The sequence below is a fragment of the Aotus nancymaae genome, unplaced genomic scaffold (genome assembly GCF_030222135.1).
Source record: "Aotus nancymaae isolate 86718 unplaced genomic scaffold, 86718_ANA_hifiasm-v0.15.2.pri h1tg000012l, whole genome shotgun sequence".
NCBI lineage: Eukaryota > Metazoa > Chordata > Mammalia > Primates > Aotidae > Aotus > Aotus nancymaae.
In genome coordinates, this window is record NW_026988423.1 from 8,173,633 (window position 1) to 8,196,217 (window position 22,585).

General features: G+C 32.8%; 1 protein-coding gene across 5 annotated transcripts in view; it reads left to right on the forward strand.

Annotated features, from left to right (window-relative positions):
• Positions 1–22,585, forward strand: part of DYNC2H1 (dynein cytoplasmic 2 heavy chain 1) — a 376,161-nt gene that overhangs the window by 32,652 nt on the left and 320,924 nt on the right. For all 5 annotated transcript variants that reach the window (XM_064375367.1, XM_064375368.1, XM_064375371.1 and 2 more), the window contains exons 19-32: positions 73–188; positions 798–925; positions 4,339–4,488; positions 5,473–5,678; positions 6,578–6,733; positions 6,823–6,937; positions 7,519–7,689; positions 8,583–8,965; positions 10,556–10,688; positions 10,787–10,904; positions 12,812–12,924; positions 15,146–15,265; positions 18,395–18,545; positions 21,268–21,473. In XM_064375367.1, the coding sequence (XP_064231437.1) occupies positions 73–188; positions 798–925; positions 4,339–4,488; positions 5,473–5,678; positions 6,578–6,733; positions 6,823–6,937; positions 7,519–7,689; positions 8,583–8,965; positions 10,556–10,688; positions 10,787–10,904; positions 12,812–12,924; positions 15,146–15,265; positions 18,395–18,545; positions 21,268–21,473 (2,266 nt within the window). The remainder of the gene's footprint in view (positions 1–72; positions 189–797; positions 926–4,338; positions 4,489–5,472; positions 5,679–6,577; positions 6,734–6,822; positions 6,938–7,518; positions 7,690–8,582; positions 8,966–10,555; positions 10,689–10,786; positions 10,905–12,811; positions 12,925–15,145; positions 15,266–18,394; positions 18,546–21,267; positions 21,474–22,585) is intronic.

Below are 22,585 nucleotides of genomic sequence, written 5' to 3' on the forward strand. Positions count from 1 at the left end.
TAATATTATATAAGATGCTTTTTTTCTAGTTAATCTTTTCTGCGTCAAAATATGTCGATTGACATTTTTCAGTGCCGTCAAGGTAGATTGCTTAAATATTAACTGCAACCCTGTAAAGACTGTGATTGACGATCTCATCCAGAAGTTATTTGATCTGCTTGTTCTTTCTTTGAAGAAGTCCATACAAGGTAAAGACACATTTTAATTTTTATTTTTACTTAATTTGATATGTAGAAGCATGTATTTGATAGTTATACAATGTAAATTTCAACAATCATTAAAAACCAAAACTGAACTAATTGAAAAAAAGTAGGAAAGTCTATATTCAATCTTTAAGAGGTCTAAAACGAAGACATCTTTATTATTTGTAGTCTGAGCTAGTATCAGATTGTTGCATATGTAATTGAGAAAGGTAGTTAATTTTGGTATAATGCATTTCTGCTTATATCCTCAAAGGACAAAGTATTTTATACCACAGTTTCTTCTTTTTCCTTTAAACTGAGGTGTTTTAGTATGTTGTATAAAAGACAAAAAATGTTTAGTAAAATTTAAGTGTATTTTAAGCTTTTCTTAAAATTTTTAAATACAATGCGAAACAACTAAACTTTCATAGAAAGAAATTTCTTTGCTTATTCCACATCTTGAAATTTCGTTTTATGAAAGCAAATGATAATTTAGAACTTACTGTATCTGTATTCCATGTAGTGATTTCTTCTACCCTTTGATTTAGAAAGTATGTAATTTAGTATTTTTGATGGTAATAATTACATTTCTTGTATTTCAATGTTACCACTCAGCTCATTTACATGAAATTGATACATTTGTTACTGAGGCAATGGAAGTCTTAACAATTATACCCCAGTCTGTGGAAGAAATTGGTGATGCAAATCTTCGATATAGTAAGTTACAGGAACGGAAGCCGGAGGTGAGAATCACAAAGTAAAGTTACTTTTTACTGCGTGAGAAATGTTTAAATTAGGTAATTTTATGTCATTATTTACAAATATACGATCTCAACATTATAAGGAGGTCCACAATAATCTGGCTCAACTGGTTAGTTCGTGATTAGACTCTTGATGTGCTATTGGTATAATGAAACAGTAATAGTAATACTTAGTATTGTTTTTAGATATACTTGCAGTCTGTTTTATGATGTGGCACATTAGAGTAAGAGTAACCTTAAATAACCCTGTTACCTTTAGAGTTATTACTTTAGGATGCAAAACTATGAAGTTAGAGCTAAATTAGGAATACATATACACACATACATACACGATGGAAGAGCTCATAATTAAATACAAAGGAGAATGGTAAAGATTCATAAAAAAGTATCCAGAAGGCTAGAGGCCAGAATAAAGAAACCAAAGTTTTATAACATATGATGATTTTAGTTATTTTTAGAGTAATAAAGAGAAATAATTCAAATTAGTATACAAACTTTTATTTGCCCCCACCATGTGACAGACTTAAAATTATAAAGAGAGTTTCAAGGTGAATAAAATAATATACCCCCCCAATGGAAAGAACTACAGACTTGTATATGATCGACTTAAAGGTATAAAAGAGGGTTTAAAGGTGAATAAAATAGTATATCTATCTAGTAGAAGGAATTAACTAAAATAGGAATGGTTATATAAGCTGTGGCATTTAGCAGAGGCATTTATTTATTTATTTGATGGATATGTATGGATTACCTGATGTATGCCGGTCATTGTACTAGGAGTTGGGGATGCAGCTCTGAACATATTCTATTCTCATGGAACATACATGTGTGTGTGTGTGTGTGTGTGTGTGTGTGTGAGAGAGAGAGAGAGAGAGAAAGAGATAGAGAAAGAAAGAGAGAGAGGAGAGAAGTGAGGATGAATATGCTCAACTAGGGGATGTTACTTAGGGTGGATAATCATGGGATATCTTCTCAGAGAGAGGACATTTGAACTGAGACCTGAAAGATAAGAAGAAGCCAACATTCTGAGATTTGGGGACAGATCATTCCAAAAAGTATGAATAGCATATACAAAGATCTTAAGGTAGAGAAGGAGTTTGGTATACTTAAGGAATAGATGTAAACATTATCGAGGAAGTTAATTATCAGGAAAGCATAGAATTCAAGGAAGAGAATGGTATGAGGTGCAATTGGAAAGAGAGGCGAGGGCCAGATTACGAAGATGCTTTTAGACAATCATAAGAAGTTTGTATTTTATTCTGAGTATAATAAAAAGTCTTTAGAGGGCTTTAAGTGGGGGAATGACACAGTGTCTCTGAGATTTTAAAGTGATGACTCTAGCTGCTCTGTGGAAAATGAATTGAAGGGAGATAATAGTTGTGGACAGGCCGTTAGTAGGATATTACGAAATGATAGACAAGAGACGATGGAAGCTTGTATCATGTAGTAGAGGAGATAGAACTGGAGAGACTGATGATGTATGGGGGATGTGGTTAGAGAAAGATGAATCAAAATGTCTCCTAGGATTTTGACTTGAGCAGCTGGGAAAGTATTGGTGTCATTTCCTGAAATAAGGATGACTAGAGGAGCACATGGAGTTTGGAAGTGGAGATTTAGTAGTCTGGTAGAAATTGAATGAGGAATATTGAATTTAGAGTAAAGGTTAAGGACTACAAATATAAATTTTGCAGTCTTTTTTATATCTATGATATTTAAGCCTTGGGATTAGCTTAGACCAACTGGTACGTAACAAACAGAGGGTTTAAGACCAGGCTTGAACCTTGCAAAATTTAGAGTTAAGCATAGGAGGAGGAGTAAAGGGAATGAATGGGGTGTGAGGAAAGACAAGAGATTGTAGTATCACAAAAGATAAAAGGAGAAATTGATGTTGTTGACTGGGAACAGCAAGCAATTAGGTATTATAAGAGGTAGTATGTGAGGTAGGAAGCGCCATGAGATAATAAAAGAAGTAGGCAGAATCTCCATATGACCCACACCGAGGACCTTAGAATCTCATTCTGTGGGCATTGGGGAGTTGTTGCTATGTTTTATATAGCAAGATATTTGTAATTCTCTTTTGGTATGTCTCTTTGTTGATATGTGGATTTGAGGGGTAGGACTGAAAGTAGGTAGACTAGGAAACTATTGTGATATATTTTATGGGCTAATTAGAGTTTTGTCCACATGTAGAAAATTAAACTCCTGAGGTGGTCCAATCATAGTTCACTTCAGCCTCAAACTCCTGGGCTCAAGCAGTCTTCTCGCTTCAGCCTCCTCAGTAGCTAGGAGTACAGGTGTGCACCACCATGCCCAGCTAATTTTTAAATTTTTTTTTAAGAGATTCACATTATTTTTAGAGATTCTCACCATGTTTTTTAGAGGTTTTCACTATGTTGCCCAGGTTAGTCATAATCCTCTCACCTCAGCCTCCTAAAGTGCTAAGATTACAGATTTGAGCCGCCAGGCCTGGCCAATTGAGTTATAGTTGAATTTCCTTTGCTGTCTGTTGTATTATGTAGGCACAGTGATATTTAAAAATGTTTAAATTGATTTTATTGCTTTATTGAATAGTAAAAGTATAGATATTAATTATAGGATACTATTGTTTTAGAGAGCTTTAAAAGCCTTAGAGGCAATTCCAACAGTTGAGCACCCATTAACTTATACCCAAACTGTTTAACAAACTGTTAGCTATATACAACTTAGGATATTTCAGTTAGAAACCCTGAATGCAGGAGCTTAATTTTACTTCTTTAGTTGTCTGTTTCTTAAGTACCTTTTTTGATGACTTTCTCTTCTCTACTACGTAGGATAATTTGGTTAACATATGCTCTTACATAATCACTAATTTTACTTCCTTTAGAAACCTCTTTAGCATTTTTTTTTTTTTTCTTTTTTGAGAAGGATTCTCACTCTGTCACCCAGGCTGGAGTGCAATGGCGTGGTCTTGGCTGACTGCAACCTCTGCCTCCCTGGTTCAAGCGATTCTCCCGCCTCAGCCTCCTGAGTAGCTTGGACTACAGACACGTGCCACCATACCGAGCCCTCTTTAGCATTTTCTTGTGAATGGAACATTTATAATAAGTTTACTTTGAAAGCTATAATATTATCTTTATGGATTTCATTTAGTCTCATATTACTACTTTATCTTTTTTAACCTCTGATGTTAGAGTGCCTTATTTGAGCTTGTGTATAGTAAAAAATAACCATCAGGAAGTTTATATCCAGGAGTTTTTTTTTCTGCCAAATCCGCATATCTAGAAATTTAACAAATCATTTAAATGCAAAAATTTTAATTTAAATAGAAAGTTATGAAACAAAAATTAAAATAAATAAAATCTTTAATTTAAAAAATAGATTGTCATTCACAGTTGTTATTTTTTTTTAACCTTTAGATTTTGCCCTTATTTCAAGAAGCTGAAGACAAAAACAGACTTTTACGAACTGTGGCTGGTGGAGGTTTAGAAACAATTAGTAATTTGAAAGCTAAGTGGGATAAATTTGAGTTAATGATGGAAAGTCACCAACTTATGATTAAAGATCAGGTTAGATCTTTTAGTTATTTATTAAAATGGAAAGTTTTTTCTCACTTAAGATTTCATGCTTATCTTTTACTCTTTTATAGCCAAGGTTTATAAGAATTTAATGTGTCTGGCGAAATTGATCTTTATATAAATGGTGATTGTTTCACATGGTTTTTCTTTCCTTCCTATCATACCAAGAAGAAACCAGTGTCTTTGAAATGTAACATTATTTATAGTCTTATAAATGAATTTATTGCTTATGTACTATGTATAGCTTGTTTATTTCTGAAACTCATGTTTTCTTTAATTACTAAATTTATTAGGATATCAGTTTGACGATTCTAATGGAGACCCCCAAAATTGTAGCTTACGTTTCTCTCTCACATTACACTATAAGCTGATATGGTGCCTCTGCTCTGTAACTTTGTCTGGGTCCTAGGTTTCATCAATCTTATTTGTCTCCCATCTCTAGGATATTGTCCAGAATGGGTTATTACCACATTCAGTTGCTACCAAAGTAGGATCAGGAGAGAGGGAAAGAGAAAATGGCACCATCTGTCTTTTAAAGACACAACCTGGAAGTTGCACATATCTACTACACTCATATTTTATTGAGCAGAAGTTACCCTTAGGCCCCAGCCCTTAGCTGCATGGGAGACTAGGCAATCCCTTCCTTAATTTAGCAGCTATATCCTCAGAACCACCAGCAGTCATCAAACAAACATTTTTAAATTATATTACCTTTGTTGTTAGTAGTACTAGGTTAATCACATGAATGATTTTTAAATGATGTTATTTGAAGGTTATCTTTTGTTATAAATTTATGGTCTAATTTATATCTGAATTATTTTATTAAACTTAGAATTAATAAAATCATCCTTTGAAAAGTTGACATTGCTCATTGATATTTTTTCACTTTTAAATAGAAAATATTGGAAAGAAAAGTGTGAAATCAAAATTAGATTTTATTCTGCATTAAATTATTTAAACTCTGTTGTCTTATAGATTGAAGCGATGAAAGGAAATGTGAAATCACGTCTTCAGATCTATTATCAAGAACTGGAAAAATTTAAAGCTCGTTGGGACCAACTAAAACCTGGCGATGATGTTATTGAAACTGGCCAACATAATACTCTTGAAAAAAGTGCAAAGTTAATAAAAGAGAAAAAAATTGAGTTTGATGATCTTGAAGTCACAAGAAAAAAGCTAGTGTATGTTTTTTATTTAAAACTGATGGTGCTCATTTTGAAACAGCAATTTATATATCAAGCTAGTAATTTTCTCATGTCTGTTATCTTCATACCTTTCCTCATGAATTTCATCACTTTTCAAAATACAAATAATAAGCGTTCATTTACCCTTGTCTTAGGAGTCATAGTTGTGTTATATAAGGATATTAAGAGAAAGCAAATTTCAAGAAAGGCCTAGAAGATAAATTTACCAAGCAGTTATATCAGGGGGTTGGAATAGTCACTTTCTTTCAACTTATTCTATTTAAAAATGAAATATGTATAATTTTCAGAAAAACTACTTTTAGTGCCTCTGAGAAAAAAAATGAATCTAGCAGAATAAGTAATAATAAAATAATTCAAAGAAAAAAATGAGTTGTTGGCTTATAATAATATGAAGTATGAAATTTGAGCACTGCTTTAGGTTTGTTCTATTTAAGTAAATGCTTTCGTAAGTGAGTGGAGGTTTTGTTACCGTAATTACTAAATGGCATTATACTGATTAGATGAAGGATATCTTATACTCTAGAAGCTTGCCCTTTCAACTGAGAAGAGTATTTTTTTCTCAGATTAATCTGTAGATTTATACAATCTCAAATATTTACATATATGATATGTATTATATACATATAAAATCCTCTATATTACTAACTCAATTTTGACTTCTTTGGAAAAAATGTATATTAATGAATTTATAGAGTTCATATATGAGCAGGTAAAATAAAATTCTCATATTAAATAGGTAGTTTCTTATTGTTTCCATTATTAAACATACACGTGTGTGTACACTCATACAAAGAATGCATTTAAATAACTTAATGATACTTAACAGTATCAATATTTGTTTTTAAAATATAGTATTTCAATATTTGTTTCTATAGTGATGATTGCCGTCATTTTAGACTAGAAGAGCCTAATTTCTCTCTGGCGTGTAGCATCTCTAAAGATATTGAGAGCTGTGCACAAATTTGGGCCTTTTATGAAGAGTTTCAACAAGGATTTCAGGAAATGGCCAATGAAGACTGGATCACTTTTCGGTTTGATTCAAAAACAATACTTAGACTAATAATTTGGTTGTTTTATTTTTGGATATAAACTTTGTAATGTGTTTTCGGTATGTTTATAGGAGTAAGACATACCTGTTTGAGGAATTTCTGATGAACTGGCATGACAGATTAAGGAATGTCGAAGAACATTCAGTGATGACAGTGAAATTACAATCAGAGGTTGACAAATATAAAGTGAGATTGTTTTCCTTATTTTGCTAATTAAAAACCATGTTTGGAGCTTTCATATCTTTTTCTTATGTAGTGACTGAACTATATAATTTTACTTTACATGTTTTTCAACTAAATTATTCCATTTCATGAAGAAAATAGGAAATACAGAGTAAATCCTAGAAATTATTGCTACTTTTGCTACCAATGAGAAAGAAGTTACAAGCTAAGAAATTTATGGTTAAAGTAAAAAAATAGTGTTTATACATTCCAGTCCAACATGGGTGCTGGAATTCTAAAATATTCTATTTTAGAATTTCTATTTTTATTATTTTATATTCTAAAATAATAAAAATAGAAATAGCCTATGTCATGTTTTAAAATATATTAAACTACAAAGAATAATTTGTGTGTATCCATAGCAACGTTTAATAAAAAGTTTTATACAATTCTGTTTAAGAATATGATTTTTAGATTATTAAACAAGAAAATGGAGTAATTAAAATTTGGTAACTAATAAGCATAAAAGTAAATACAAATTTGCATTTTGCTTATATATATGTATATATGTATACATATGCCTTCTTCTTTTTCTTTTTTAACAGATTGTTATTCCTATCTTGAAACACGTGAGAGGGGAGCATCTTTCTCCAGATCACTGGCTTGACCTTTTTCGTCTCCTTGGACTTCCTAGGGGGACTAGTCTAGAGAAACTACTATTTGGTGATTTGCTCAGAGTAGCTGATACAATTGTAGCCAAAGCTGCAGACCTTAAGGTATGGATCACTTTTATAAATATCCCTTAAGTGTGACCTTTTAAATATACAATCTTGCTTCATATTTTGTTTAAATACAAAAAAAGTCTTCCTTTAAGAAGGGAATCAGCTTCAATCAAAAAGTGAATAAACACAAATCATTTTACATAAGATACATTAAAAATTATGTGGTATGTTACAAATAGAAGCTAGGGAAAACACAAATCCAGAGAGCTAAACCAAGAATCAGTTTGCTAATCAGGTTTAGAAAAGGTCTCAGGTAAAATTAAAAGTTGTCATAATTCTATTAGAAGTGACAGATTTTTAGTGTTGCATTGTGGCCATTCAAATATATAAGGACTCTTGATGTCAGATTGTTTTATTTCCTATCAAAAAAATAAACCTTTGTGTTTGTTAATAACCCTGGAATGTTTTAAAATAATTTTGAGAAGTTATGAAGCATGACTCTTGCAGAAGATAACTCTAGTTGATTGTTAATCATTTTAGATGTTTCAGAATTTACAATAAGATTACAATATAATTTCTGAATTTCTTTTGTTCAAAATATTGGCCTTTTGGTCTGTAAAACTTTAAATAAGCCAAACTAGTTTTGTCTTTTGGGATGGATGCTTTATTTTTTTGCTTTTCTTTTAGAGAAGTAAAAAGAATAAGGCAGAACTTTGTGTATCCTTTGACCATGTGAACCAGGATACTTAGTATCTTACATGCTTTGATAAAATAGCCAGTAATTCTCTTGGGTTGCATGTAAAATAGAGCCACTTAACGTTTTTTTTTTTTTTGCCTTATGGTGAAAAGCCGGATAAAATATATTTTTTCATAATATACTTTTCTGTTATTTGCTTATGTGATAATTAATGTTGAAGTAATAAACATGGATATTTTGTGTTAAATAGGATTTAAATAGTCGGGCACAAGGTGAAGTTACAATCAGAGAAGCTTTACGTGAACTTGATCTTTGGGGAGTTGGAGCAGTGTTTACATTAATTGATTATGAAGACAGCCAAAGTCGAACTATGAAGCTGATTAAAGACTGGAAAGACATAGTAAATCAGGTTGGAGATAATAGATGCCTTCTTCAGTCCTTAAAGGATTCTCCTTATTATAAAGGATTTGAAGATAAAGTGTCAATTTGGGAAAGAAAACTTGCAGATTTGGATGAGTACCTGCAGAATTTAAATCATATTCAGAGAAAGTGGGTGTATTTGGAACCCATTTTTGGCCGTGGAGCATTGCCAAAAGAACAGACACGCTTCAACAGGGTTGATGAAGATTTTAGGTCAGTACAATGATGTAAGATGTGGACTTATATGGTATTTTAAAAAATTAATTCATATTGTGGAGTAATACAAGCAAATTACTTTTACATTATTGATATCCTCTCTGTATTCAAACTTTTTCTTTACTAGATCCTTTTGAGAAGCTATTCGTCTTATTCAGGCATTTACTTCTTGAACCGTAATGGTGTGGTTTCTGTTATTACCACTCTACCTAATAATACGTACTTCCTAAAATTACCAATTATTTTCCTGTTTTAAATTCAAATGGCATTTTTCATTTCTTATTTTACTTTATCTCTCATTAGTATTTAATAGAGTTCAGCATTTCTTCTTTCTTGGAAAGTCTCTTCTGTTGGCTTTTGTGATATTGTGCTGTCTTGGTTTTCTGACTGTCTCTCTGGTTCTATACCTAGTTCCTAGTACTTAGCTATCTCCAACCCTTTAGATGTAGTCATTCTCCAGGCCTCAGCCTTTGATTGTTTTCTCTGTGTATTCTCAGGTAATCTTAACTACTGTCAGCATCAGTTCTCTTGTCTGTGCTGAGGTCTCCTCACCTTACATATATAGCCCATATTTCTCTTCTGAGCTCCAAGTCTACCAAACATCCTCAAACAGAAGGCTAAAACTGAAGTCATGAGCTTAACTTGCCACTTCCTTTCCAACAAATCTTTTTTCTTTCTGATTCCTGTTTCAATAAATGGCCAAACCTAATTGCTGAAAGCAGAGACATGATGGATAACTTAGATATCTCCTTCTTCCACTTTTACATACATTAAGTTGCCAAATTTTGTTGATTCTAGCCTACACAGTATATCTTGAACCAAACACCGTTATAGAAGTATATTTGTACTTCTCCTATTCTGTTCTAAAGTTCTGTATATCTTACCTGGACTATCCACATTAACCTTCTGACTTGCTCTTGTATATAAGTTTTTTGCACAGCAGCCAGAGTAACTGTTTAAAAATGCAGGTTCAGCACTTTGTTTTACTCCTCTAAATAAAACTTTAAAATGTTTCTCATTGTGCTAGGGATAAAGCATGATCTGCTCCTTGTTCATTTCTCTATCCTTTTCTTGTGCTGCTCTCTGTTTTGCTTTGGTGACTCTAGCTTTTGGTTTTTCAGATATAACCTAACTTTTCCCCAGAATCTTTGCCAGAAACTTCTTCGACTTACTCACTTTTTATTCTTCATCTATATATCAATTTAAATTACTTCCTTAAAGAAGTCCTAGGTTATGGGTTGCCCTATTAGCCAGTTTAACACTACTTTACTTTTCCTTCTTCGCATTTATCACAATTTTATTTAAATATTTCTAGAAATTATTTGATGTCTTTTGCTGTCACTCAACCATTAGCTCTATGAGGTAGGGCTTAATATTAGCTTAGCAAATGAAATATATAAGATAATTTATAATATGGGAAGTTAAAAATGGTAATGTGATATTAATTTTTAACATTCCTAGAGGTATAATACTGTTATAATAGTGTTACCTCTAGTTTGTTTTAAGCAGGTAAAAAAGTCTTAATCTCCTTCTCTTACCGCCCAAATAATTAAAATAGATGTGATGATACTTTTTTTTCTTTTGTAGATCAATAATGACTGATATCAAGAAAGACAATAGAGTCACAACATTAACTACTCATGCCGGAATCAGAAATTCTCTACTAACAATAGTTGATCAGCTTCAAAGATGTCAGAAATCATTAAACGAATTTTTGGAGGCATGTTTTTTAAGCAAAAATACATAATAAATTGTGAAGTACTTGATATCTTAATTATTTGAAAAAGAATGCTATTTTTTTGTTTCTATTTTTACTAGGAAAAACGCTCAGCATTCCCACGATTTTATTTTATTGGCGATGATGACTTATTAGAAATATTGGGCCAATCCACTAACCCATCAGTGATTCAGTCTCACCTTAAGAAGCTTTTTGCTGGTAGGATTCAACATTTATTTAACAGATATTTATTGAGTTTCAACTATCTGCCAGGTCTAATGTTATACTCTTGGGTAGACTACTGAATATAGTAGTCAGTTTATATATCCAAATACAGTTCCTATACCCAAAGAACATACAGTTTAATGGGAGAGACAAGGTTGTAAGCTGACAAATATAATATAGTATGACAGTTGTGGTGATTGGCATAAGTATGTGGTGATATAGCTCCATCCGTGAGGGCATTTAGCTCAGTTTTAGGGCATTATGAAGTAAGTGACATCTAGAGTGATATCTGAAAAACGTATAGGCCTTAGTTAGAAAAAAGGTGGGTTGGCAGTGGGAATAGGTTGTGCAAACGCCTGGAATGAAGGAGAATATGCCTCTTCATTATTGAGTTTAAGGTCTCCTAAATGACATCCAGGTGGAGATACTCCATAGGCAGTTATTGTCAGTGAAGACACCTAGGTGTGAATGTAGGATTGGGAATCATTCATATAGAAATAATAGTTAAGCTATGGAAACAGGTAAGATTACATGGGGGGAAAGTGTAATATCAAATGCTTTTATGTGGTAGAGTCGAGTCACTTCAATGGGATACTTATTAGTGGCAAATGAAATAGGTTTATTACCAAAATAATGAGTATTGCTTTCTTAAAATATTTAATTTGCTTGGAAAGACAAAGCAAATGAATGGTTCTGTAAACAACTCTATAGAAAAGAGCTATATTTTTCAGAGTAAATTTATGAAGTAAAATAATTTTCATCATTTTAACTAATAGTCAAGGATCAGCAAAATATAACCCATGGGCCAAATCTAGCTTACTGCTTTTTGTTTTTTAAATAAAGTTTTGTTGAAACATAATTCTGCACAGTAGTTTATGTATTATCTGTAGCTGCTTTCATGCTATGAATGCAGAGTTGAGTGGTTGACACTGACCATATGGTCCAGTAGACTTAAAATTACTCTCTGGTCCTATACAGAAATATTTATCAATTCCTGTGTATCTGAAGCTTTAGGATGCTTATATTTGTAACTATGATTTGGGCAATTGGAGGTAGTAAAATAAAACTCTTGGAATCAGAAGGCTTGTATTCAACCAATATCTCTACTATTTATTATTAATCAGTTATCAAGTTACCTCTCTGAAATTTAGTTTTTCTCTTTATATTGCAAATAATAATATAGTTTTTTTGTGAAGATCACAATGAGATTGTATGTTCAAGTTTTTTATATGCTATAAAGTGATATGAAAATTTGGGGGAAGGGGAAGTCTTAGTTGCCTTCAACAAATTTACTTGTTCCTGGGCATTTGGGTTATTTCCAGTTTTTGTCTGTTATGAATAAAGCTGTTGTAAACATTCATACAAGTATTTTTGTAAACATACGTTTTTGTTTGTATTGGATAAACACCTAGTTCTGGAATTGCTATGTTATATAGTAAGTATATGTTTAACTTTTTTAGAAACTGTCAAATCATTTTCTAAAGAGATTGTAATATTTTTCACTCCTGCAAGAATGTGAGTTAGGACAATTCTTACTGATTGGTATGCACTAATTGATTAGGTTGCCTAAATATTTTTTCTGGAAAATGGTAGGAATGAATAAACAAATATATAAATATATATATATATATAAACATTCACAAATTTGGCCAGTGGCCATATACAGTTAGATATTGATAAGAAATATTTCAGATAATAAGAATATTGATCAAGAAAGTGATCTTTTTTCCCCTCAATAGGACATTTAAACACTAGGAGCACTATATTTTATGTGGCATACATTATAATTCAATTACAATGTATGTTTTAGGGTATATATTAACAATGTGACACACATATATTGTATCTAATTATTATGTCTTTAGTCCTTTTGCATTTAAATTGTTGCTTTTATATTTCAGGCATTAGCAGTGTCTGCTTTGATGAGGAATCAAAACATATAACTGCAATGAAATCTTTAGAGGGAGAAGTAGTACCTTTTAAAAATAAAGTTCTTATATCAAATAATGTAGAGGTAAGCAATTCTTTTTCAAATAGGAAAACAAAAAGAATTAACTATATATGAACTTTGTTTCTAAAATAATTTAGTCAATTTAGAGGATAAAGTTGGTTAGTTTAGGCATTTCAGGAAACTCAGTTTGTATCTTAAAAAAATAACTTGTTAGTTTCAGAGTGTTTTGATACTAAAAAGAATATGGATTTTATGTAATTATGAAAAGAACCTTGGCCTTGGAGTACAAAAACTTAGATATCAATCTTAGCTCCATACTTATTAGCTATGTGACGTAGAGTGTTGGTTTTCTTTCTTTCTTTCTTTTTTTTTTTTTTTTTGAAACAGGGTCTCACTCTGTCACCAACTGGAATATAGTGGCATGATTATGGCTCACTGCAATCTCAAACACCCAGCTAATTTTTTTTTTTTTTTTTTTTTTGTATTTTGGTAGAGATGGGGTTTCACCATGTTGGTCAGGATGATCTCGATCTCTTGACCTCATGATCCACCCACCTCGGCCTCCCAAAGTGCTAGGATTATAGGCGTGAGCCACCGCGCCTGGCCTGAGTGTTGGTTTTCTAATCAGTAAAATGATCATCTGAATAAAGGTGGAGTATCTCTTATCCAAAGTGTTTGGGACCAGAAGTGTTTTAGATTTCAGATTTTGTTAGATTTTGGAATATTTGCATTATGTCAGTTCAGCATCCCCTAATGTGAAAATCCAGAATGCTCCAGTAAGCATTTCCTTTGAGCATCATGTCAAGCTCCAAAAGTTTGATTTTTGAGGATTTTGGATTTCAGATTTTTGGATTAGGGATGTTCAACCTGTAACTGTTGCAAAAACTTTAAATTAAAAATTAAATGAGATAATTGGCTTTAAGTACACTAAGTGCTTGGAACATGGTACTCAAGAAATTTTAGTTGTCTTTACTCTTTAAAATATGAATTTGTATAAGACGATTTGTGTGGACAAGTAAGCACACAACTATTGATTAACTGCTTCTGCAGGACAGGAAGTAAACTGATTGAAACCCTATTATAGGAATGTAGCTAAAACTAGCAATAGGTTGTATCATATGGAATTGTAATTTTTCAGTTTCAAATTATCTTCCAACTGGAAGTCAGGGCCCATGTATTATCATGTACATGTCCACGCAGTCTAGCAAAATGTTTATTCCCGGTTAGGCTTCAACATTTTATTGGATATCGAGTACATAAATCAGTTGATTGGAAATCTGGGAGATTTGCTAACCATGTTTGATTAAGAGTTGTTTTTTTTCCCTCTCTTGTAGTTTTATTGAAAGTACACAGAGAGAGCTTAAATTTTAGCAACTGCGTTAGAGCAGATATACCAGCAAAGGAAAAGTTGAAACTCTGGAAGCTTTATGATGATTAGCAGAGTATATGTCTCTTTTGCCATGCACTGAGAGGCAAATTCTCACTTTTTAGCTTCAGTGAGTTTTGATGCTATTTTCAATACTGGAAAATGCTCTACAGATGAAAAAAAAAAGAGCTGGAACTCAGAGTTATTTAAATATGCAATGATGAAAGGCTAAGATTACAGCTTTTGCTTTTTTATTACAATGACATGTTTTTAAGGTTAAGAAGTGATTCATAAATATTCATTGTGTTTCAATCAATCATCATTGTTACTTTAACTTTTATTTTATTTATAATCAAGTGAGTAGAAACATACATTACACTTTGAAACAAAAATACACTTTGAAACAAAATTAGTTTTGTTGAATGAAGCAACCTAAGTGCCCCCCACCTCCCAAATAATACATTTCATCCTGATGAAGCAATACTTTCCTATGGTTACAACTTTATGAATATAAGATTACCAGGATAGGATAAGCCAGGGAACTTAGCCAGCCATCATTTTGACCCTGATTTATTGGCCAAACTATCTGGTTTGTTTTGTCATAATGATGAAGTGAAGGGTCAATTTTTAAATGCTTATATTATATTGGTTTGTATAGATATAGTCATGGTAATGTTAGCCACAGATTTATGAGTTTTCACACTCATCATCCTAAGAGCTGAAAAAAATTGTTTTCTTCAATTTATTTAAACTATTTACTAAGAAAATAAAGAATTATATGCCTATAACACATTTTGGGAGTGTGATGATCAATAAGAAAGTATAATATCCCCTCCTGAAATAAAATATTTGAGTTAGTCAGTAGATTGTATATTTATTTTATATCTTGTATATATTATTTTCCAATTTCTTTTTCAGACATGGTTGAATGATTTGGCCTTGGAAATGAAGGAAACTTTGAAACAGTTGTTGAAGGAATGTGTTACTACTGGGCGAAGTTCTCAAGGTGCAGTTGACCCATCTCTGTTCCCTTCACAGGTAAGTGGCTTACGTGTAGAAGTTACATAGGAATAGTACATGGAAAGATCCCTGGCTTAGAAGCCAGGAGGCTCAAGGAAATCACATCTGTTTTCTCCCTTTATCTAATAGTTAATGGGCAAATTGCTCAACTTCTGAGTCTCGGTTACTTCAGCTGTAAAATGTTGGGGATGAATTGAGATCCAAGCAACCTAGGCCGGTGGCAGGTAGGATGGGGAGGAGGGAATCAGGCATCTAATAGCTTCCTGGTTCCATATGATTAGTCCATCATTGATGGAGAGGCACAGGATCTATAACACTGCTGTCCCTATCCATCCACCCCTCCCATGGGATCATCTAAGCATTGGAGCTGGCAGGAACTTAGCAGGTATTAGTGTAAATCTGAAATAGTCATAGCACTAAACTGTAATATTGAGAGGGAATTTGAGATTGAGGTCATATGGTGAGTTACAGAGATTGCTGCAGCTCAGGGTTAATAGGAGTTCATCCCTCAACACTGGATACTAGATATTTAGCTTACAAAATTTGTACCAGTCTATATCAAAATGTAGCACTTAGACTTGTGTTAAACATGCTGCATTTTTTAATAGTTGGGCCTGACTAATGTTACAGGTGTAGGTCATCAGGAACTTTAGTTCTTAGCGACTGTGGAAGGTAGACATTGGAATGTTTCATGATTTCTCACAGAAAAACCTACCCAGCAGCTCTCAAAGTTATTTGATTTTCAAAAAAAAAAAAAAATGTAGTGGCTATTGGAACAAGTTTTTATATTGGTTTTCTTAAACTATGGAAACTTGAAACAGTTTACATTTGGAACCATTTTCACATACATGCCATTTGTATCTTTTAGCATTTTAAGGCAAACTGAAGTGTGTTTAAAAAAAAAAAAGCTCAAGTTCTTCGAGAAATATACAAGTAATCATCACTGAATAATCAAAGCCATTGTAGAACCAGAGTAGACTGCCTTATTGCCACTGAAAATGTTTCCTAGTACTCTGTCAAGTTCCAGATAGGATTTGTAAATCAACTTAGAATAAAAGACATAGTATAAAAAAATCTACAAAAGCAAGATTGTATAATATTTGGGTTAGGTAAATGACAACTGTATCAGGAGGTATAGTGGTAGATAATAGGCTAAAGACAGTCGTTGTAAGCCTACAACTAACTTAATTCCAGGCCCTTGAGCAGTCAAATAAAAGTGTGAACTATTAAAAATGTAAATAATTCATTATCTGCTAAAATAAAGAATTCTAGCCTGTAATCCCAGCACTTTGGGAGGCCGAGGTGGGTGGATCACGAGGTCAAGAGATCGAGATCATCCTGGTCAACATGGGGAAACCCCGTCTCTACTAAAAATACAAAAAATTAACTAGGCATAGTGGCGCGTGCCTGTAATCCCAGCTACTCAGGAGGCTGAGGCAGGAGAATTGCCTGAACCCAGGAGGCAGAGGTTGCAGTGAGCCGAGATCGTGCCATTGCACTCCAGCCTGGGTAACAAGAGCGAAACTCCGTCTCAAAAAAAATAAATAAAATAAATAAATAAATAAATAAATAATTCTAGTTTATTAGCAGTTAATGCTAACAAATATTGACCTCAAAACAAAAGAAAAAAAACAAAACAAACAAAAAAATACAAAAAAAAACAAACAAAAAAACAAAACAAAACAAAAAAAACAAATATTGACCTCAAAAGTATTTACATAAGGGGATTAAGTAGCATAATTGGTTATTATGTACTGATAATTCAGTTATCAGTCCGTTTTTTATAAGGACTTGAAATAATGGTAGAGAGGGCACTTTCTGGTCTGGGAAGGAAGCAGCGTGGTAAAGTGGAGAGAATCTGACTTTACTTTAAATGCTAATCTTTGCCAGTTATCCTGAGCAATACAATTTGACACTTACATTACTTACTTGACCTTCAAGTACCTACATTATCAAGTCACTTTAAAGGTTATTTCATAATGTTTGCAGAGCGCCTTTAGTTGTCATTACATTTTAGGTAATTAATGATATTAGTGCCTATCCAGCTGTCTTAACAGTAATGTGATTTTATAACCCAAGGCTGTAACTTGACTATAATTTCTGTTATTCATTCACAGAAATTATGTAGCAAACTGTGAAAAATTAAGTTTATTGATATTCATTTATAATATAGAAATTCAGTAGTATTGCCTGGGATCAGGCTTGGAGGTGCCAAATGAGCATTTTTATGTGAAAATCAAAGAGCAAAGTCTTTTTCTCAAAAGCAGATTTGGTTCTCCTTAAATGCCTCATCATAGACCTGATTAAAGAAGCTGATGAATTTCATACCACAACGTTTGGCCTTGACTTTGCTTAGAAGCGATTACTAGTTGGCTTTCTCTTCCATAAAATAACCATAATATAGTATTTATAGAATGTTTTAAGTTGGAGTAAGAGTGCAGTGGTGCCATCTTGGCTCACTGCAACCCCGCCTCTCAGGCTCAAGCTATTCTCTTGCTTCAGCCTCCCAAGTAGCTGCGATTACAGCGTGTGCCACCATACCTGGCTAATTTTTGTATTTTTTAGTAGAGATGGGGTTTCTCCATGTTGACCAGGCTATTCTTGAACTCCTGGCCTCAAGTGATCTGCCCATGTCAGCCTTTCAAAGTACTGGAATTACAGGCGTGAGCCACTGTGCCTGGCCAAGACAGATCTTAAAAGAACATTGGAATTTTGCTGTTGTAAACTTCAGTAGTATACTAAGAAATTATTTTGAAATGCTAAAGATTGGCCTTTTATTAATTAGAATGCATCATACTTTGATATCTTTGTAGTTTACTGATTGAAAAGAAGCAATTTCTGAAAAGAGGGGAAGAAAATGCAAAGGCCTTGAGGTTACAATGAGCATAGCGGGTTCTAGGACCAGAAAAGTAGGCCTGAAGTAGAGTATAGTCTGAAATGAGTTCTGTGAAATAGGCTTGGCTGCATCACACAATGCTTTTTCTACTACTGTATTACTCCATTAATATTTGAGGTTCCAGTACGACATTAAGATGGAGCGATCCAGTATACAATTGGCAATTTGGAAAAAGGTATCTTTCTTTAAATTTATAAAATATTTCTAAGTAAATTTACCTTTTAAAAATAATTTTTCTCTTTATTCAATAGATATTATGCTTGGCAGAGCAGATTAAATTCACCGAAGATATAGAAAATGCTATTAAAGATCATACTCTTCATCAGATTGAAACAGAACTGGTGAATAAGTTAGAGCAATATACTAACATTGATACAAGTTCTGAGGATCCAGGGAATACTGGTATGGAAAAAAATAATCCCTTTTCTGCCTGCTTTTGGGTTATTTTTTTGGTATTCTGTACTAATTTACCTATTGTGTTTTTGACTGTATATCTATGTTGGTGATTACTTGAAGAATTAAAATATATATACTTAAATTTTCATATTCTACTTTGAATCAACAATTTCCTAATTTAAATAGAATACAGAAACCTTACTACCATATAGGCTTCTTTATCCTCTCCTTTTAATATCGTAGTTGTCTTAATATTTTACATCTACATACACTGAAAACTCCATAAGATTATGTTATAAATTTTGCTTTTAACCATCAAAGATATTTGAAAAGACACAAGAGGAGAACATCAATCTTTTATATATAACTAGATGTTTACCATTTCTGTTGCCCTTCTTTATTCTCAATGTTCCAGGTTTCCTTCTGGTGTCATTTTCCTTCTTTTTTCCAAAGAACTTCTTTTAGTTTTTCTTTTGGAGTAGGTGCGCTGTCTGTGAATTCACATAGATTTCCTGGATCCAAGAACGTCTTATTTTACCTTTATTTCTGAAGAAGTTTTCACTGGCTATACTGGGTTAACAATTCTTTTCTTTCACCATTTTAAAGTGTTCTACTTCCTTCTGACCTATATGTTTTCTGATGAGGAATCCACAGTCATTTCATTTGTTTTTCTTCTATAAGTAATACGTTAACTATTTTTTCTGGCAACATTTAAGACTTTATCATATTCTTTAGTTTTCAGTAGGTTGATTATGATATGGACACACCTTTGCATTTATTCTGTTTGGGATTGTCTCAGTTTCAATCTGTACATTTGTTTTTCACCAAAATATGGGAAGATTTTAGCTCTTGTTTCTTCAAATGTTTTTCTGTATTACACTCTTTCTCCTACCCTTCCATGACATGAATGTTAGACCTTTTGGCATGGGCTTGGGTTTCTGAGGTGCTGCTTTTTTTTTTTTTTAATTTTTTCTGTTTATTAGCCTACATAATTTCCAATGCTCTGTCTTCAAGATTACTGACTCTTCCCTTTATTATTTCCATTTTAATATTGAGTCCTTTAGTGATTTTTAAAAGAATTAAAAATTTAGTATTTTTCAGTTTTAAAATTTCTATTTAGTTATTTTTTTTTTATTTCTTTGCTAAGGTATTCTATCTTTCCACTTGTTTCCAAAGTGTTCACCTTTTACTTTTTGTACTTCTTAGAGCACTTTTATAATAGGGCTTTAAAGTCTTTTTTTGGGGAGGATGGGGGACAGGTTCTTGCTCTGTTGTCCAGGCTGGAGTACAGTGGTGAGATTGTGGCTTACTGCAGCCTTGACTTCCTGGGCTCAAGCAATCCTCCCACCTCAGCCTCCTGGGTAACTGGGATTACAGAAATGTGCACCATGCCTGGCTGACTTTTTTATTTTTTGTAGAGACAGGGTTTTGCCATGTTGCCCGGGCTGGTTTCAAACTCCTGGGCTCAAGCAGTTCTCCCACCTCGGCCTCTCAAAGCGTTGGGATTACAGGCATAAGCCACTTTACCTGGCAATAACAGTACTTTAAAGTCTTTTGCAGATAACCTCAACATCTGTGTCATCCAGGTACTGGTACCTATTGATTGTCTTTTCTTGTGTGAATTGAGATTTTCTTGGTTCTTTGCATATTGAATAATTTTGGATGGTATTATGGACATTTTGAATATTACGTTATGAGGGTTTAGGTTTTGTTTAAATCCTCTGGAGAATATTGATATTTTTGTTTTAGCAGCTAATCCTGTTGGGTTCAGGCTGCAAAGTTCTAGCTAGCTTTCTGTGGGTTGTGGTTCTGGTTTCAGTCTGTTTTCAGATCTTTGCAGTGCTATTTCAGTCTGTCCCCCGTGTGTTCCCTAGTAGCCAATTCCAAAGTATTTGGTTTCTGATTAGAATGAAATCTATTCATGCACCACAGCTTGCGAATGAGTCCAGGAGTTCATAAACAAGTTTATGGTGTTATTTTTTTAATCTCCTTCTCCACGATCTTCTTAGCGTTTTATGGTTCCCTTGGCCTTTTTTGTTTCTCTGGCCAGAAAACTGGGGTTCATGTACTTTATTTTCTTGCACACTTTTGTGCAATTTGGGTTTACCTACTCTCTTGGGATCACAGCTCCTCTGATTTCAGAGGAAGGTTTACTTCCCTGAGAGTTTTAAGGACTTCTGGGTTCCAGCTGCCGGTGGGATAGCTAGCAGAAGACCCCTTTCCTTCTAAAGCCTGAGCTAGAGCTATTCTTCTGGAGCTCTCTCTATACCAGTTTGGGTTTCTGGCTGCATTGTGTATGATCCTAGGGTTGCTAGAAGCAGAGAAAAAAGAAAATGATAAATCCACCACTGGTTTGGTGTCATTTCTAATTATGATCTTCCTCAATTTGCCTGCTACTCTTCTCAGAGTTCTAAATAGCAGTTCAATATATGTTGTCCAGGTTTTTATGCCTGCGTTCTGAGGAAGAAGCAAAATGGAGTGTGCTTACTCCCTTGAATAAGGACCTAAAACTTCTTTCTCTTGGAATTTTGATACCTTAATTTTTATACTCAAGATTCTTATTTCTTGCTTACTGGTAGATTTGACTTTTTTTGGCTTATATGATTTGTATTACTATACCATTCATATGTGTCATGAAATTACCATTTAAATTCATTGAGAAATCGTAAATTATATAAATCAAAGGCTAACATTTTCTCCAACTATTACTATTTTTATTTGTGCCTAGAATCGGGCATCCTGGAGCTTAAACTTAAAGCGCTAATTCTTGACATTATCCATAATATTGATGTGGTAAAGCAGTTAAACCAAATTCAAGTTCATACAACTGAGGACTGGGCTTGGAAAAAACAACTTAGATTCTATATGAAAAGTGATCATACATGTTGTGTTCAAATGGTGGATTCTGAATTTCAGTATACTTATGAATATCAGGTATGACCCGTGGCAGTGTTTTATATTTCATATTAGAAATTATTTACTTTAAAGGAAATTTGTTATTGGTAGAAATTTTTTTTATTTAAGTAGTAATTTTTCAGTAATATTTTTTATTATTGTCTTGTTTAATCAGAATTAGAAAGGTGTCACATTAAGAAAAAATGAAACATCGTTCTATATACAAAAAAGTTAAAATATTGCTAGTGTCATATTGAATTCTCAAAAATGTACCTTTTCTTGGAATTGCATTTATATACAATTTGAAACATTTGTTTGTCCAAGGAGAACTGAATAACACAGCTTCAGTCAAAGCAATTTGGTTTGTGTCTCCTTATACAAGGCAAAAATTAGTGTAATTTTAAATATGCTAAAATGTTTGCTAAATATTTTTTAGTTGTAAGATGAAAAAATTTTTAGATAAATAACCTAGCTAATGTAACATGTTCTCAAAAATTCCAGCTGTTTTCTTTGCCTTTTTCCATCATAATGAATCAATCATCAAAACATATTTGACAATTTTGTTAATAAGCCTATGTTAGGAGAGCTGCCAATTGGCTTTTTCAAAAGGGAAATGTATTTGAGACCCAAATCTATCTACCTAAATTGAGGAAAAACACACTGTAAATTGCAGCTGGAATAGGAATCTGTTTTCCCTACAGTTTAGTAGAAACTTTGAGAATTATTTGATAAATTAAAATGATTAGTTTCATAAGGAATTTTTCAAGTTAATTACACTTTGTGATCTCCAAAATAGTTCTCATTTGTGGATATCATAAGAGTCAAGGAAATAGTTTATATAAATTTTAAAGTATGAAATGGTATAATTAATATATAATAATTTTGGATTTGTTTTCTTTAGAAGTATATCTTTGTGCCATTAACAAGAACTTGAGAAACAATTTTTGAAACTTAACAATGTATTGAGGATAGTATGAAATACTTTCTTGAAAAATAAATTTGAGTTGGTTTGTGTTTAGAATGCTTCTTTCACTAGAAAAAAATTTGGATATTTTTCTGTGTTAAAAACTTTACCCTGTTTGTTACATTTTTACTGTTTTAACTAGAATCTCATGCTGTATAAATATTTGTAAAAGTTTAATAGAACATGA